General features: G+C 44.7%; 1 protein-coding gene across 2 annotated transcripts in view; it reads left to right on the top strand.

Annotated features, from left to right (window-relative positions):
• Positions 1-17,504, top strand: part of GRB2 (growth factor receptor bound protein 2) — a 70,427-nt gene extending 52,923 nt beyond the window's left edge. For both annotated transcript variants that reach the window (XM_082679261.1, XM_082679260.1), the window contains exons 3-6: positions 4,994-5,091; positions 11,364-11,486; positions 14,476-14,644; positions 15,399-17,504. In XM_082679261.1, coding sequence (XP_082535387.1) covers positions 4,994-5,091; positions 11,364-11,486; positions 14,476-14,644; positions 15,399-15,584 — 576 coding nt within the window. In that variant the 3' untranslated portion in view covers positions 15,585-17,504. The remainder of the gene's footprint in view (positions 1-4,993; positions 5,092-11,363; positions 11,487-14,475; positions 14,645-15,398) is intronic.
• Positions 17,505-17,957: the final 453 nt, after the last annotated feature.

Raw genomic sequence — 17,957 nt, 5'->3', positions numbered from 1 at the left:
TGGGTACCCATGGGCAGCATTACATCAAAGATACCTAATTTGGTAAAACTCAGCCCCAAGGATAGCCATGTTTTGTTAGATCTAATACTGCTAAATGTGTAAGGCAGAGTAACTACTGTGAAATAAATGTGTCCACTGCAACAGCTGGACGGTAGCTCTGTAGTGAGCCATGCTGCTCATTTTCTCATTTAACCCCCTCAGTAACACTGAGAGGTAGGTATTATCACCACTTTATAGATGGGAAACCAAAACTTAGAAAATGGCCGTATGCCCAAGGTCACATAGTTCATTGCTGGTGAAATTGGAATTTGAACCCATGTGTTTATTCGCCTCTTGAATCCTACCAGATCAGGTGCATCCGAAGGGGTCTGAGCCCTAAATCTTCGAGCTCTGGCTTTTTTTTCTTTCTTCTTTTTTAAACTATTTGGAAACCTTTAAATTGGTATTAGTAAAGATGGAAATTTGCATTGCCTTTAGAATGGTCTCAGTTTGGGGGTGGGGTGGTGGCAGCAGTGAATAAAGTTACCAGATTATATAATATAGAAAAGTAGAACATGTGGAATGCTCTGAGTTGTCCGTAGTGAAGAAAGTTTTATTTCTGGGAATTTTTTTCATAGGTTAGTGATGGCAAACTATCATGGTGGGGGTTTCTGAAGCCTCGTTTTGTTATTTTCTGCTCCGCTGTGTATTTTTGGTGTGAAAAGTTTGTACCGGAGGCGTATGAGGCCCTGGTGTGTGTTTCTTACATCTAAATTGGACCATAGTATTACTGTGTTCTCTTGACTGAAATACTTCTTTCAGTTGAAGTATGATATATGTGTAGAAAAGTTACATATCGTAAGTGCACAGTTCAGTGAATTTTCACAGACTGAATACACCCAACTTGCAGGTCAAGAAGTTTAACATTAGCAACAGCTCAAAAGCACCTATTGTGTCCCTTCCATCAACTGGAATATTTTAATTCTCCTGTGTGAACCTCACATCATTCCTTATCTTTTAGGTTTCTTCCTGATTGTGGCTCTAACATTGTCTTTCTGCAACCAGAAAAAGAACAAATAAAAACTTCACTGAAACTTGTCTCTTCCTCCTTTCATAATCTTATCTCTTGATCAGTCTGCTTCCGTTAAACCAAAGTGTTTTGATGGCTACAAAGTCATAACTTGAGGGAATATGGGGGTTGGCATAGAACATGCAGCTGTGGGGTAAGAGCTAAAAACATTCCTTGGAATTTTCAAAACGGAATGAAAATTTGGTGGTCGAACTCAACCATCTATTTGTTAAGAGGTAATGAATGAGCGAATGGTAAGTTGCCTGTGTTTTGGGGAAGTGGTGATAGGAGCAGTTCCTCCTTCTCAGAACTCTGATGGGGCCTTAACAGCTTACTTGTGAAGGATGTGAACTTTCATCTAAAGCCATAGCAAATTCAGTACAGTCTCTGTAGGTGCAAACTCATCCTCCACATGTGGTTCTGGTGCCCTTCCCTGCTCTACTTGAGATTCACTTATGTCAGTTTGTGCCCTTGGCTGTTTTTTGTTGTTTTTTTTTTGTGGTACGCGGGCCTCTCACTGCTGTTGCCTCTCTCATTGGGGAGCACAGGCTCCGGACGTGCAGGCTCAGTGGCCATGGCTTACGGGCCCAGCCGCTCCGCGGCATGTGGGATCCTCCCGGACCGGGGCACGAACCCATGTCCCCTGCATCGGCAGGCGGACTCTCAACCACTGTGCCACCAGGGAAGCCCCCCTTTGTTGTTTTAAGCATTTGAATAAAACTTAATTTTTAACTCTGAAATTATGCCATCCTGGGCTTTCAGGGCTTGCGTGTGAAAGCTGATGTACCAGCTGGGTAGAAAAACCTGATCCCAGGTGGCCCCAGGCTTGTCCTGTGCTTTGTCTCCCACAGAACCAATCTTTTCTTAAATTATCGAGTAAAGAGATTTACAGGCATGCACAGCCACACCTTGGCTTTCTGGCAAAGTGATATTCTAGATACTAGAATATTCTAGAGAACCAAAATTTTAGCCTCCCATGTATTCTGACATTACATTAAAAATAAAGCGGGCTTCCCTGGTGGTGCAGTGGTTGAGAGTCCGCCTGCTGATGCAGGGGACACGGGTTCGTGCCCCGATCTGGGAAGATCCCACATGCCGCGGAGCAGCTGGGCCCGTGAGCCATGGCCGCTGAGCCTGCGCGTCCGGAGCCTGTGCTCCGCAACAGAAGAGGCCACAACAGTGAGGGGCCCACGTACCGCAAAAAAAAAAAAAAAAAAAATCTAAGCATTGGTGAGTTCCCTGGTGTCCTAGTGGTTAGGATTCTGGGCTTTCACTGCCGTGGCGGGGGTTCAGTCCCTGGTTGGGGAACTGAGATCCCACAAGCCACCCGGCCAGTATTCTTCTTCTTCTTCTTCCTCCTCCTCCTCCTCCTCATCATCATCATCTAAACGTATTAGTTCCATTTTTCCCTACCTTCTTGGGGAGAAAAGCATACAAACACCAAGTATTAATTTTGTTCTGCAGAAAACCATAGTTCTAAAATGGTGCCAAATCTGGGAGTTGCCCTGGAGTTTCTTTTATTGTCGTGGGGCATTTTTTTAGGGGGAGGTTTGCCTCTGTCCTAACAAAGGTGACAAGAAGAACGTGCAGTGCTTCCCTAGTGGTGCAGTGGTTAAGAGCCCGCCTGCCAATGCTGGGGACACGGGTTTGAGCCCTGGTCCGGGAAGATCCCACATGCCACGAAGCAACGAAGCCTGTGCGCCACAACTACTGAAGCCTGTGTGCCACAACTACTGGAGCCTGTGCGCCTAGAGCCCGTGCTCCGCAACGAGAAGCCACCGCAATGAGAAGCCTGCGCACTGCAACAAAGGGTTAGCCCCCGCTTACCACAACTAGAGAAAGCCTGCGTGCAGCAACGAAGACCCAATGCAGCCAAAAATAAATAAATTTAAAAAAAAAAGAAGAACATGTGGTTGGTTCTAAGAACTCCTGGCGTGTAGAACCTTTTCTGCAAGGTTATTGGTCACAAATTAAAACTGGCCTTTTCCAAGTGATTACCTTATTCTGTTTTCATGTCCAAATGGGCCATAATGCTTTATAAGATAATTACTAGACCACATTTTTCTTCCAGCCCTTCTTTTTGGTAGACAACAAAATCCTGGCCTAAAGCTCCTTTGGCTCTTGTGCTGTTGAATCTTCTGTGATGCTGGTGGGTTAACCTTGGTGCTTAGGGACGGACGTTGATGTCATTGTGGCAGGGAGTGCCTTAAGAGCCCTGTCCCTCTCAGACCTTCGTCCTTGGTGTGCGGGTGTGCTTTATAATTGTCTAGCAACAGAATAACTTTTCTGGCCACAGTACAGTTTTTGAAATGCATATTTTAAAATTATAAGTGTATTTTACATATATTAGTTTATTTCATCACAGTATTTAATAAATAAATAAAAATTTTTAAGGGAAAATTGATGAAAAGAAAAAAGTTTTCATCACTGAGGCTGATGGGATTTAGCAATAGCTTGTTACCTTATCTTGTGCACATGTAAACTCAGTGACTGACACTGAGGGTCCGAGGTTAGCCAGCATCACAGATAGGCACCAGCTTTGTAAAACTCTGCAGGGCATAGCCTTCTTTCAGAAGTGAATTCACTGGTCGGCATCATTAGTGCAACTTAGCTATTTGTTGGTATCTATCAGTCTTATCTACCCTTTCCAAAGTTGTATCTCACTTGGAAATGTCAATACATATACATCAGGCAGTCCAGGTTCTAATTTGGCAGTGAGTACAGCATTGTTCAGCATCATGAGTAAATAATTTGGTAAAGAATTTTACCAACTTCCTTTTAGAATTTTGCTCTGTAGTATAGATTTACTACCACTGTACTAGTCCATCAGCATTTTCCTGTGTTCGCCATTTTTGAGTTAGGCTCACATGTCTATTTTCTCTTTTAAGTTACTTTTTAAAATGTCCTATACCCTTTGCCTTTTGTTAGAAATCTGGAATTCAAAGGGTGGCTTTTATACTATGCCTAGATCTATTCTGCCCACCCCCCCTTTTTTTTTGGCTGCACCATGTGGCATGCGGGATCTTAGCTCCCTGACCAGGAATCGAACCCATGTCCCCTGCAGTGGAAGCGTGGAGTCCTAACCACTGGACCACCAGGGAAGTCCGTATTTTGCTCCCTTTAATACTCTGCAGATGATAGGCTATCCATATAAGTCAGTATTGGAGAGCACACTTGTTTCAGTTTTGAAAATCTACATGGGATTCATTACCCCGTAACCTTGGGTAGGCTGTTTTCACTTTGCAGAATGCAGGGGCTCAGTTGTGTGGTCTCTGGGCCTCCCCTGGAATGGGGCCCATTGGTGTGCTTCCAGCATTCTCTAACTCGGACACATCGTGGCCCTTGAGGGTAAGAGAAATAAGTAGGACTTACCGTGCTTTTTCATTAAAATACGGTTTTCCCACACAAGGGCACATGGCTGTGCATGCAGGTAGCAGCAGGACGGTGGCTGGCCCATACTTGGGATAACCTAGAGACAGTATGAGGAAATCCCAAGATTGGATCTCTGTGATTCTGGAAATTGGCTTGAAGATCCCTGGAGAGGTTTTCAGGCTCTTTCTGTTGCTGCCCAGTTGTTGTGCGGTTATACCTACTCTCTTCCTTTATTCTCCAGTGTCAGTGTTTGCTGTTTTCCAGAAATCTCCTCACAGAAACTCATCTTTTATTTTTCCCTCTCTCTGCTTTTCTACTGAGGTTTTAATGCTAGATGTTTGGGAACCTGAATTCTCATTTCCAGACACAATTCCTTTTTCTTTTTAAGTATCAGAGTTGACATAATGCTGGTTGTTTTAAAAATTACAAGTTTTGCGTCCATGTAACTGATAATACTCCAAATAACACCTTTTACAAACAAACCTAAAAGGCAACATAGTCGTCTTCGTGGCTACCCACTTAAGAGTGAAAAGGAAATGATTGCTTTTTTTTCCTTGTCTTAATTCTTTTCAGGTTTTGAATGAAGAATGTGATCAGAACTGGTACAAGGCAGAGCTCAATGGGAAAGACGGCTTCATCCCCAAGAATTACATAGAAATGAAACCACATCCGTAAGTTGGGCTCTGCTGACCCTCCAGGGTCAGACCCATCTGCTTGTTCAAATGATGTTTTTAAAATTGAGATCATTGGGATGGATGTCATACTTTTTATTCTGTCTTCTCAGGGAATTAAGAAAGCATGTTGATTTTTCCATGTTAGTAAGAGTATATAATGAGAGCATAATAGTCAATAATAGTGTATGTTTTAGGTAACTGTCAGTGATCTTCAAATGATAAAACAGCAGTTACGCAGGTCCATAATTCTTTCTCTGTGAAACCCTTTGTGCCAGATGTGTTTCATAATTCTGCATTTTTTGAGTTTTAGAAAGGGTATTTATCACGTGGTTTTGTATTGACATGTTTGATATTCCTATGGGACCATATCTTAATAATCTTGGTATCACCAGAGCACAATACTTGGCATATAATTGGTTCTCAGTAAATGTACACTATAATCACTGCCCTACCCCTCCATTTTAGTGTTCCCACTTCAGAGAAAACAAAGTGCTCTCCTACTCCAGGCTGCTGAGAGCAGTGAGAAAAAAAAATTTTTTTTTAAATTCCAGAACCGTTTATTGTTGATATATGACATGGTGGGATCCTGGGAGCCCTTACAGACCACTTTCCTCCCACCCTTACCCACCACCTCTTTTATTGTCTCTGCTCCTCCCTCAAAAGCAGTCATTTTCTTGTGAGTATGTCAGGGAGAACTGAAGCATTTAATGCTCAGACTAGAATGCCACTGAAACACGAAGAAACGGTAGATCCTCTGTATCTACTTGTTTTAACACAAAATGGTAAATAAGACTTTCAGATGACTGCCCCACCTCGAGTAGCAACCCATTTGTCCCTCTCCCCCATTGTCACTGTTCTGATGTGTCCCTGTCATTTCTCTTCCCCCAAGTACTGGAGCAAAGATCTTAACCACATCTTATCTTACACAGCTTTTACGTCATCTTACAAAGAACTGAATGCTGTAGAGCTCAAAAGCGCCTTGACAACAGTCTAGTTCATTCCTCTTTATGCTGCAAATTAGGAAAGCTTCCAGTATTTTTATTTCAAAACTACTAATTTATGAATTAATAAACTAATATACTTCTCTTTTTTTAATATTTTAATTTTATTGGTGTGTAGTTGATTTACAATATTGTGTTAAATTCTTTTCTCATATAGGTTATCACAGAATATTGAGTAGAGTTCCCTTGTTGGTTATCTTATATATGGCAGTGTGTGTATGTTTATCCCAAGCTCCTGATTTATGAATAGAGTTCTCATTTTAAAAGACTCACAGTGTAGAAAACTATAGAGCAGTGTGAGTTTCTCCCCATACATGTACCCCTTTTAGAGGTAACCACCACTAGCAACTAAACATGAGCCAAATGCTACCTTTTGAACTGAATCTGTTCTAAAATGCTTTGCCTCTATGAAACAAAACAGATGATTCAGGAGCTTCACCCTAAAACTGTCTGTTGGATTCATGTTTTGGTCGCTGAACTCTTGCACAGTTCTCACTATGTGCAGAGACCGTGCTAGGTGCTGGGAAGTTAGGTTCTGTAGTTAAGTTATGGTATAATAAAACGTCCATGTAGTTAATGGGAAGTTCTTTGAGAGAGCACATCCAGGAAGCCTGGAGAGAGATTGGGTTACCCTGCAGTTTGGTAATAGGAAGATACCTATGCAGAAGTTTCTATAATGAAGAATCTGTGAGGTCCTCAAGGAAACTTCTTATATTTCAAGAAGAACCAGGCACCTTATAATAGCTCACTAAATGTTTCATTGAATGATTTAAAAGGAGAAAACCAGTCTAACTGTGAAGTATATTTTTCTAGTTTTTGTTTGAAACTTGTACTATCGTGTATCTTTGTAACTATGTGAGTTTGATCTCTCCCCTTCTCCCCTAAAAAAGATACTAGATTCCTTGAAGAATTTATGTCTTCTGCTTTCATACTCCCTTGTAACTTGTGCCTTGCCTCTGCACATAGTAGCTCAGTAAGTAGTTTTGAATTGATACTCAGATGCAAATTCTTGTACAAAGGCTGGGACCAATTTGTTCATGATAATAAAAGCCAGAAGTATTAAGTCTTCAGAGGCGTACGTGGAAAAGATTTGTGGCCCCTGGTCAGTGGATTGATAATGTCCCTTATTTGAGGTCCCTGTGATGTTAGATTGGCTGTTATTAACACACAGCCATGCCCAGGTTACTAAAATGTAGGCACAAGCAGTGATATCCAAGAAACTACAAAAGATGAGCATGAGATTATTATAGATTCCCGGGAATTGTACTAAGCACAGTTTTGCATTCTTGTGGCCACTTAGTGTCCATATTTGCTTTGGGGGCTGTGTGAGCTTTTCGTGGACAGCATCACGGAATACACCCCATGGGGAGAAGCAGTTGGATAGTGGTTACTGGGAGTCACATAGTGCATCCTACCTCGGTCCACACAAGCCAAAAATTGGTGCACATCTATTCCTACAATCCGCCCTCAAAATAGATCAAGGATTGGCTAAACCTTTTCTGTAAAGGGCTAGATAATAAATATTTTAAGCCTTGTGGGCCATGTGCAGTCTCTGTCATGTCACATATACTTCTTCGGTTGAATTTTTTAAAACAATCCTTTAAAATTTTTTTAAATAGTCTTAGATTGTGGGTCACAGCAAAACTGGAAAGATTTAGGCTGAGGGCCATAGTTCGCTGACTTCAGCATTAGATCCAGTGATAACAAAATCAACTTAAGTTCCTTTTCATTTTTCCTTTTTTTTTGGCGGGGGAGGCTACATTGTGTCTTCGTTGCTGCGGGCGGGCTTCTCATTGCAGTGGCTTCTCTTGTTGTGGAGCATGGGCTCTAGGCAAGTGGGCTTCAGTAGCATTTGGGCTCAGTAGATGCAGTGCATGGGCTCGGTAGTTGCGGTGCATGGGCTCAGTAGTTGGGCGCTTGGGCTCAGTAGTTGTGGCACACGGGCTTAGTTGCTCTGCAGCATGTGGGATCTTCCCAGACAAGGGATCGAACCTGTGTCCCTTGCATTGGCAGGCGGATTCTTAACCTCTGTGCCACCAGGGAAGTCTGCTTTTCATTTTCATATTTCCAGGCTGAAGGGGAATTCAGCAGAACATCAGACTGTAATTTTTATATTAAATAAAATGCCTGTGGCTCTAAATCTTTGTTTTTCTTCAGATTGTTTCAGGTGACGTCGGCACTTCAAATCTGACTGTTGGGAACATAGGAAAGGCCACCTTCCTTGGATAGTTGTAGTTACTGACCTGATGGATGGATTAGCTTTTTAGGAAGAGTCACTCTCATGCCTGCTCCTCTCTCCCCACTGTAAAGAACTTTGGAATAATAATTGATCAGGAAGCGTCCAGGCCCCATGGTGGTGTTCTTCACAGACTCTAGCTGGAACGCAGGCAGTGTTCATCCATCCAAGCTCTGCAAAAGGAAACCATATTGCCAGAAAAGACCATCACCCTGTACCTGTGCAGTGGTGGGCCTCACAGGCCTGTTTCACATTAACAGGGCTGCTGTGTGACTGGATGTCCATAAGTACAGGGTCAGTGTTGGTTTCATAGCTATGGGAGGGTACAGAGTACCAGGCCCCTCCTTCCATCTCCCCAGCCTCCCTTACTTCCCTTTTTTAGTTTTTGTTAGGGAGCAAGAGGGAAGTTTAAAATGGGGTATGGGGCTTCCCTGGTGGCGCAGTGGTTGAGAGTCCGCCTGCCGATGCAGGGGACACGGGTTCGTGCCCCGGTCCGGGAAGATCCCACATGCCGCGGAGCGGCTGGGCCCGTGAGCCATGGCCGCTGAGCCTGCGCGTCCAGAGCCTGTGCTCCGCAACGGGAGAGGCCACAACAGTGAGAGGCCCGCGTACCGCAAAAAAAAAATAATGGAGTATGACCTAATATAGCATTTGAGCTAACAAATTAAACACAGACTACGAAATGATTGTTGGCATTAGTGTTGCAACATGAGTTGTATATACTGGGGGTGGATCCAAATATGTGCTTTTCACATTAAATGCATATGGATGGGTGCCTATGGGATGTAATAAAGGCTTGAGTTGGAAATAAGCTGCCTCCTCCCATTAGCTTTCTCCCTTGCTAATTGTATTGTAGTATAAACCCATCTTTTAAAAAATTTTAAGAAGTTTGACCATAGCCATGTAGTCACACGTAAATATCACCATTAAAAGAAGTTAAAGTTATAACAGTATAAAATGCTAAGGAAGTGTAGGATGGTGGTATTAAATGTTATAACTGAGAGTGATAGCTGTTCCTCATAGTGTCATATCCCTTATGTTGTGGGACATCCTCTTTTTCTAGAGGGAGGAAGCGGGGGAGGGAGTGTGTGTGTGTTTAGTGAAAATGGGAGCAGGTACAAAAGAAGTATTTAATAAAATGGTCTCCAACTAATTTTCCATTTTTCAATCTGGGTGCTTATAACGGGTGTTTTTTATGAAGTAAATCTTTGTAAAAATTCCAGTTAGAGTACTTTGCTTCACCACAGGTTTTGTTTTTTTTTCCAAGTTGAAAATAAAAATGAGTTAATTTTAAGCTGAGAGGAAGAAAATACTGCCACCATATCTATATATTTGTGCACCATAAGGGAAGGTCCACAAACATACACATCTAACTGCCAACAGTTGCTGCCTCTGGGGAGTTTGAGGGAAGAGTCTTGCTTATTTTTACTTCACGTACATCTAAGCTATTTTAATTTATGTTCATTACTTATACCTTAAAAAAGGAAAGCAGAAAGGAAAATGCCTGCCTGCTGGAAGATTTGGGGGGGTCTAGGAGGAAAGAATGTGACTGTTGGGGAACTTCTCGCCACCTCTCGGCCAAATGGCTACTGAGTGCACGGGCACTGCAATGTAAACCAGAGAGCACAGATGAAAACAGAAAGTACTTACGTGATCTCAACACTATGAGCTGTCCTTTCCTAGTGGGAGATAGTTCTGTTGTGTTACTACATGATTTCTCCTGTGTGGCCTTACTTCCAGGCCCTGGAAGACTTACCCTCAAGTTCTTTGTAGGTGCAGGAAGATAGGTCGTACCAGCTCCTCAGCGGCTTGGCATTACTTCACTTCAAATGAGAAAGATACAAGGCTGCGGATTTTAGGAATGTTTAAAGGTTACTAAGGGCAACTTCTGAATGTATCCTTCCTAGCAGCTCCCATCCTTCTGTTTGAATTTTAGTATAGTGTATTGTTTCAGAGACATCTTGCAGTTGCTTATAAGTAAGATAGATATATGTTAGATTTATAACTTTAACAGACTCCTTGTATCTTTGTTATTCTAGTTTGCATATTTAATGCATATTAGTTACCATGTATGGAGTCTGATGAAGCAGGTAGGTCTTTATTAGTTACAAGTGGCATCGTTGCTTTTTTTAAAATAATAACACAGTAACGACAAGTTGCAAAGAGAACCTTGTTTTCACAGTCATCTATCCTAATTAGTTGTGGCTTTCCTGTAAGAAGTGAGGTGCCTGTGACTTGAAGCTGTTTCAGAGATTTCTCCTCCTCTTCCTCATGGTCAGCCCCAGCCCCTGCTGCTCCTACCCTTTTCCATGAATTCACCCACTTTTTCTTGTGACCAAGGTCAGTTAGCATTGGGAGCAGAAGAATCTGTAAGTTACTCCAAATGAAAAAGTGAATTTTGCAACTAGCTGCCTCTGCACAGAGTAACGCATGGCATTCCTAATGGTTCCTGAAAACCAGACTCTGAGCGGTGACAGCAGAGAGTGGCCTTGAGAGGAGTGCCAACTACAGCTACGAGCAGAGGCTGCTCCCTCACAGCCTGAACCTCTTCCCTTTGTGCTGTTACAAGAAGTGGCCCTGTCCAGCTTCTGGGCCTTCCAGCTTTCCTACCCCTGTTTCTCTTCATCCCACTGTAGCAAGGCTGCTGCCTTATCAAGTGGCTGCAGGAAGGGCCTGTCTCACCTTAGATGGTTCATCATGTGCTCAAATCGATAGGCCTGGGCTTTCCCTGCTGCCTTGCTGATGAGTCAGTGGGGGGCCCAGTGAGCTTTGGCCCAGGAGGCCCATTTTTAAGTGTCTTCCTGTATAGAAAGTGGCCCACGATTGTGTCTTTTGAGTCACTGGGGAATGGAGGAGATGGTTGCAGGGAGATGGTCCCCCTCTCAAGGCGTGATGGGGCATGTGGAGACAGGAGGGTAGAGAGGGAGGCCCTTCCTTCAGCGAGGAGTGTTCTGTTACTCATATTTCAGAGGCTGGATATCCCGTTTCTTTGTGGGGAAGCAGATGTTGACTGGCTTGCCTTCCTTCCTTAGGTGGTTTTTTGGCAAAATCCCCAGAGCCAAGGCAGAAGAAATGCTTAGCAAACAGCGGCACGATGGGGCCTTTCTTATCCGAGAGAGCGAGAGTGCTCCTGGGGATTTCTCCCTCTCTGTCAAGTAAGTATTTACTACTTGGATTGCCTGGAATCCTGTCTTCAGATGATGGAAATTGTGAAGCCAGAGGCCAGGTGTCTGGGTACACACACCAAAGGTGGCAAACTGGGAGAGGTTGAGCCTAAACAGTATTTTATAAATCAGAAAAATTTACATTAAAATCCTAATTTCTGGCTCCTCTTAAAAATGACCTCTAGCAGCACTGGATTTAGATTCCCATGTGAAAACTGTCTTTAGTTGCTGAGCAGCAGCTGAGCTTCAGAGAGCAAATACTTGCCAGTTTTCCCCAATCCCCACCACTCTGCAGTGCTCTCCACACACACGGCTCTTCCCTTATCCGGGCACCCCTGCCCTCTGTGGGATTCCTGCAGCTCTGTAACAGCAACTGATCACTAGGTCAGCTGCCTTGTGCACCTTGACTAGGTGTCTCTCTGAAATCTACCAGTGTCATACTAGGCCTCACACTGACTTAAAAGGTGACCACAGGGGTTTGGGGGTTTTTGCTTTCCCCAGTGGTAAATTTAAATGTGGAAGGGAGCTGGTATGCAGGGAGTAGGGAAGGCAGGGAGTTATACCACCTTGGTATAACTCCTTGGTATAGAGAATATAAATTGGAACTTTGAGGATCCTAAGCTAATCACTTCCCATCTGTGACGTAAGGATTTTGAATCAAATTGTCATTTGTCCATATGTGTTTTGACTCTGTCCATTTCTAGTTAATATATTATCACAGGAAACCCTCCCCTAGGAATCTTAGAAATCACATCATCATTTATGTGACAAAGAGGTGACTAGATTAAAAACTCAGATCACTTTAGTATACATTTAAAATGAAGGCTGTAAAACAATTTATTTGCCATTTACAAATGATATAAAGATTTTTCAGTTTCAAAAATCAGCTCAGTATCTTGTTTCATTTTAGGACCAAATGTGCAGTTAAAGTGTGGGTTTCTTTAATATAGATTTAAATATAAAATTTTTGTGTTTCTTTTCTCAGTGAAGATGTGGGAGGTGGTTTCAGGTGACATTTGCAGTATCTTTCGTATACGTTTCCAGTATAGTTAGGTTTTAGTCCCAACATGAAAAAAATCAAACTGGATCTAATAGTTTTTTTCCTCTTTTAACAATGGCTTTTTTTTTTTGAAACTTTCTTTTTTAGAGCAGGTTTAGGTTCACAGCAAAATTGAGTGGAAGGTACAGAGTTCCCGTGCACCCCTTACTCCCATATGCTTAGAAACAGTGGCTTTTTGATGTGCTTGATTAAACACCTGCATATGAGGACCTGGTGGGCTGAGAGCACCTTGAGGTGGAAGAGTCCTTATGCTTCTCATTAACTTGTGTTTCCGCCTCTGTTTTCCTTAACGTTTTATACTGACCTGAGTATAAATCGAACAGTGGAGGACAAGGAGTACAAGCAGTTATTCCTTGAATGATGGCCAAAAACCCCATGGCAGTTCGGGTTCGGTTGTCTGATGACCATGCGCTGGCTGCCTGCCCGCCCATGCTCGTGCGCTGGCTGTCGGGAACCTCCCAGACTCTTCCGTTTTATCAAATAAAACCTTTAAAGTGTTCATGTATTTATTGCTTTAGAAATAAAATTTGAAACAGGTGTCATAACCACCTCTAACAACACAAGCACCTGCACCAAGGAGGTTCAAGAGTGTGCAGTCTTGAGTTTCAAGGCGTTGAGTCTAATGGAAAAACTGCAGTAGTTAACAGCTCACCGTTAGGGACCCTGTACCCCTTTCAGAAGCCACCTGCATTGCACTGTGGGAGTGGGCTCCCACGGGCCCAGAAGTGCCATTTCAGTATGTCCTTCTTCCTCATAAAGCTTTCTTCCTCGTCCACCGTTTTTCCCATGAAATAGTGCTGTTTCTAAGCACTTCGCACTTGTACTCAGTGGCTTCCTTAAAGCTCAGTGCTGCCACCTGCTGGGTTGGTTTTAAGAAGTATTTACGCTTTAATACCAGCGATGGGAGGAGAGACTCTTAGTCGTTCATTTAACAGATCTTCATAGAGCGTCTTCTGAGGGCTGGGCGCTGGTGTGGACCTCAAGGACTCGGCAGAGAGTGGGACAGGCAGGGCCTTGTTTGAGCTGATGTTCTAGGCAGACAGCACGACGGTGGTGGGCCATTCCCACTCAGCCAGGCTCATGCTGTTTTTCTGGGCCATTGTAAAGAGAGCATTTGCCTTTTTACCAGGTGGTAGAGAAGCCTTTTATGGGGGGTGGCCTTTTATTTATTGTCCCAGCATGTTCTTTGCTTTTGAGATCTTTTCCCCTTAAGTAGAGCTAAAATCCCTGAGTAGAAAACATGACTTTAAACTCTTCCCAGTTATAGGAAAATTGTTGGAAGTTGTCCAATCCCTCCTTTCCTCACCTTATTTCCTATCTTATCTTTTGTAGTCTTCAAATGTCACACAAGATTTCAGTTCTGTTTTTCATTTGGCACAGTGCAGGGCACATAGAGGCATTATATAGGTTAGGACTTTTTTTTTTTTTTTTTTTTGCGTTACGCGGGCCTCTCACTGCTGTGGCCTCTCCCGCTGTGGAGCACAGGCTCCAGACGTGCAGGCTCAGCGGCCGTGGCTCACGGGCCCAGCCGCTCCACGGCATGTGGGATCCTCCCGGACTAGGGCACGAACCCGCGTCCCCTGCATCGACAGGCGGACTCCCAACCACTGCGCCACCAGGGAAGCCCAGGACATTTCTTTTTACTTACAAATGTTTTCAGAATTAGACAGACTGACAGGGTTTCCCTGTCTGGCGAGGATTCTTCCTGTTGTCACTGGTAATTGTCATCCTAATGGAGGGTCTCAGGGTGCTCTCCAGCCAGGAAGTCAAGTTGTGCTACAGTCCTGGGCACCCAGCCTGTAAGGGGCATGGCCAGCACACAAGTTCTCCAGGACACCTCCTTGGTGGGCAGGTGGCCCCTGGGTAGCTGGGACAGAGCCCTCTGGCCTGTTCTCACGTGTATCCTCTACCCCTCCCCAGGTTTGGAAATGATGTACAGCACTTCAAGGTGCTCCGAGATGGGGCTGGAAAGTATTTCCTCTGGGTGGTCAAGTTCAATTCTTTGAATGAGCTGGTAGATTATCACAGATCTACATCCGTCTCCAGAAACCAGCAGATATTTCTCCGGGACATAGAGCAGGTGCCACAGGTAAGCCTCGTAAGAGACATTGGGATCATTCTTAGCAATTAAGAATAGCTCTTTAGGCAAGCAGGTGTTTTTTTAAAAGGTTCCTTTTGGACCTTCTGTGTTCATTATTAAGTCATGTTAAAGATTTGACGTTTGAAACAAAAAATAGTTTTGTCTTTTCCAGAGGCTGCTTCTCTGAAGCATTGTGTTGCTAGTTATCTTGTGTCTCTTGGAAGAAGGTCTTTAACACACCCTCAAATACTCTGCCTGGAAGTAAACTTCGGGGAAAATCGTACTGTAAGGGAGTGAAGTCCACACTCATTCCTAAACTCCTTCTCACACGTGACGGTTATTACCACCTTGCTTTATTCAAGCTCTTACCCTTCTCACTGTATAAAACCTTAAGGATTTTCTAAGTGATAAAGCGATAGGAACTAAGCCATTTTCACATCTGGGATTGTAAACAAAACCCCACTGGCTGTTTCCGAAGTGCTTTCCTCTTGAAGCAGTACCTGCTGCTCTTTGCTTGATGCTGGGGTGCAACCCGCCTCCACGGTGGGGACACCCAAGTGGTTTTGAGCACTGGTGAAGACTGCACGACACCCACCTCGGGTAAGCTGTAAGAATTGGTGGGGAGGGGAGGAGAAGTGAGGCGTTATTCCAGGAAATGTGAGAAGGCTGGCACACATCAGTTTCCCCATCACCGGTCCGCTTACGAGGGGCTGGCCACGATCAGGGATGCAATGTGTGTTTTCTCCCTGCCCCTCTTCTGCAGCAACCGACGTACGTCCAAGCCCTCTTTGACTTTGATCCCCAAGAGGATGGAGAGCTGGGATTCCGTCGGGGAGACTTTATCCACGTCATGGATAACTCAGACCCCAACTGGTGGAAAGGGGCTTGCCACGGGCAGACCGGCATGTTTCCACGCAATTACGTCACCCCCGTGAACCGGAACGTCTAAGAGTCAAGAGATTATTTAAAGAAAGCGAAAAATTTTAAACACGTACAAAAGAATTAAACCCATCAGCTGCCTCTATCAGCAGCCTGTGAGGGAGCTCAGAATACCCAGCTGGGTCACCTGGTGACCCTCTCACTTTGGCTGGAACTCTGGGGGGTGGGAGGGGGAGTTGGATATAACAATGCCAAAACTTACCTATAAATTAAGAAAAGAGTTTTTATTACAAATTTTCACCACTGCTCCTATTCCTCCTCCTTTGTCCTTTTTTTCATCCTGTTTCCTCTTCTATCAGTGCATGACATTTAATGCCACATATAGTCCTAGCTGATGCCAATAATAAAAGAAAAGAAACCACGTGGGCTGATATTTTCTCTATGCAAAATGTCTGTTTTAGTCGGGACGACAGAAAGAACAGCCGCTTCTGTGTCCTGCGTTTACATGCACACACACAGGAGCGGGCCGGGAGCGGGCGGCCCTTGCCCTTTAGCTTCTGCCGGAGGAGGGAGGGCAAGTGGGAACCTGCCTGCCAGCCCCCAGTCCCCACCAGAATGTTGTGTCAGAGTTGGATGGGCGTGGGGGTGAGTGTGCCCCTCAGGGCTTCCTGCGAGCCAGGCCCCAAACCTGTGTCTCTCTTCCACGTTGGTTTCCCTTTCCGATGGTGTTCCTGAGCATGTTGTTTTTCTTAGTGCCTTCTGCCTTATTTCAAGGGTTGCTTATGAGTGGTGGTTTTTATTTGTTTTGTTTTAAAAATAAGTTAAAGACAGCCAATTTGTTTCCTACTCTGTAAATATTTTTTTCCCTCGGGGGAGGGGAGGACAGGGTAGGGAAGAGGAGACAAGTGAGATGAGGGTGTGGGCGTCCTGTCTGTGCACAGCCAGAGTCTTTAAGGTTCAACTTTAATATTTATAGCCCCTGGAGGTTAAGGGAGCTGGAGCCCCAGGGCACAGTGGGACCGGGTTACAGCCCTCCCTGCATCTGACTGGAGCTGGCTGAAAGGGGGGCCAGGGTCCTTGACCTTGCGGTCTCAGGTGTTGTCTGTGCCCTCTGTAGCCCCAGACACCCCCAGACACCAGTCTCTGGAGCCAGCAAGTTTCAAATGCAGGAAGGTTTAAATTGTATCAGGTTCTACCGTGTTCCTACACTGGGGTGGGGTGTGCGGGCAGGATGAGCGTTTTCCCTTCATTTTTCTTACTCTGAAATCTAGGGGTATCTGTTCAGGGCTTTCACCTTTTGTGTCCCCTACCTGAGCTGCCCAGGTGAGCTTCAGGCCGCATTCAGGAAGCAGCCGGGTGGTTTTTCATGTCTCCATTCACAGCGGGCTGTGTTCATAGCTGCTCCACCCGACCCCCTGAAAAGGAAGTGTATCTGTGACGCAGTGACTGTTGGAAGGAAGATTGGAACGATAGGAAGGCTGAGTCCATTGCAAAGCTCTTTCTGTCCGTCTCCTGTTGGCTTCTTCTCCCTTGTGGTAACACGCCTGTGATCATCTTCTCCCCACCCTTCCCACAACAAAAACGGGGCCACTGGGAGTTGGTGGTGGCCTTTGGCTTCTGAAGTGGTCGGTCGGCGTCTCCCCTGGACTCTGGTTATGGAGCCGGACTCGGCCTGGAGTGGCCTGAGACCCAGGAGGCGCTGCCCTCCCAGACACAGCGTCCGCCTCTCATCACCCCTGTCCACTAGCTTCTCCTCTCCTTGCTGATGATATGAGGAATCTCTGGCATTCTGCACCTGGACCATTTGATTGTTTTATTTTGGAATTGGTGTATATCATGAAGCCTTGCAGAACTAAGTTTTGTGTGTATATATTTAAAAGAAAATCAGTGTTTAAATAAAAAGACCTGTGTACTTAATCCTTTAACTCTGCGGGTAGCATTTGGTAGGTAGTGATTAACTGTGAATAATAAACATACAATGAATTCTTCACTCTGTATCTTTTCTTTTTTTCCCCTCGCCTTAAGGTAAAAACCTAAAGATTCTGTCAGGGAATCAGGACACTTGTGTCCTTATTTCCAACTCACCTCACTCCTTGGGGACCATGGGGGTCTCACTGGGCCTCTGGAAGAGTGATGCCCACATCACTGTTGATCAGAATCCCTGCAAGCATGTTCCCAGTGCAGAGTCCCACACGCCAGACCCCACCCTCAGATTGCGTGGAGGGCACCAGCAGCGCCCGGTGTTCCCGACAGAAGCCACAGGCCGCAGTTTGAAAACTGGTGTAGTCTCAGTGCCTCGTAAGGACTAAGCACGGCTGGCTTGGTTCTCGTCCCCTCCTCCCACCTAAATAAATAAAGGACAGAAGGACAGAATAAGCCATGTTGAAGGAGTCTCAGTGTCCCAACTCGTTACAGCAAACTCATTGGCCCAGCGGGCTGCCTC

Source organism: Grampus griseus, assembly GCF_964374135.1.
Source record: "Grampus griseus genome assembly, chromosome: 20".
Classification (NCBI taxonomy): Eukaryota; Metazoa; Chordata; class Mammalia; order Artiodactyla; family Delphinidae; genus Grampus; species Grampus griseus.
This window is presented reverse-complemented; position numbering and strand designations above follow the sequence as displayed.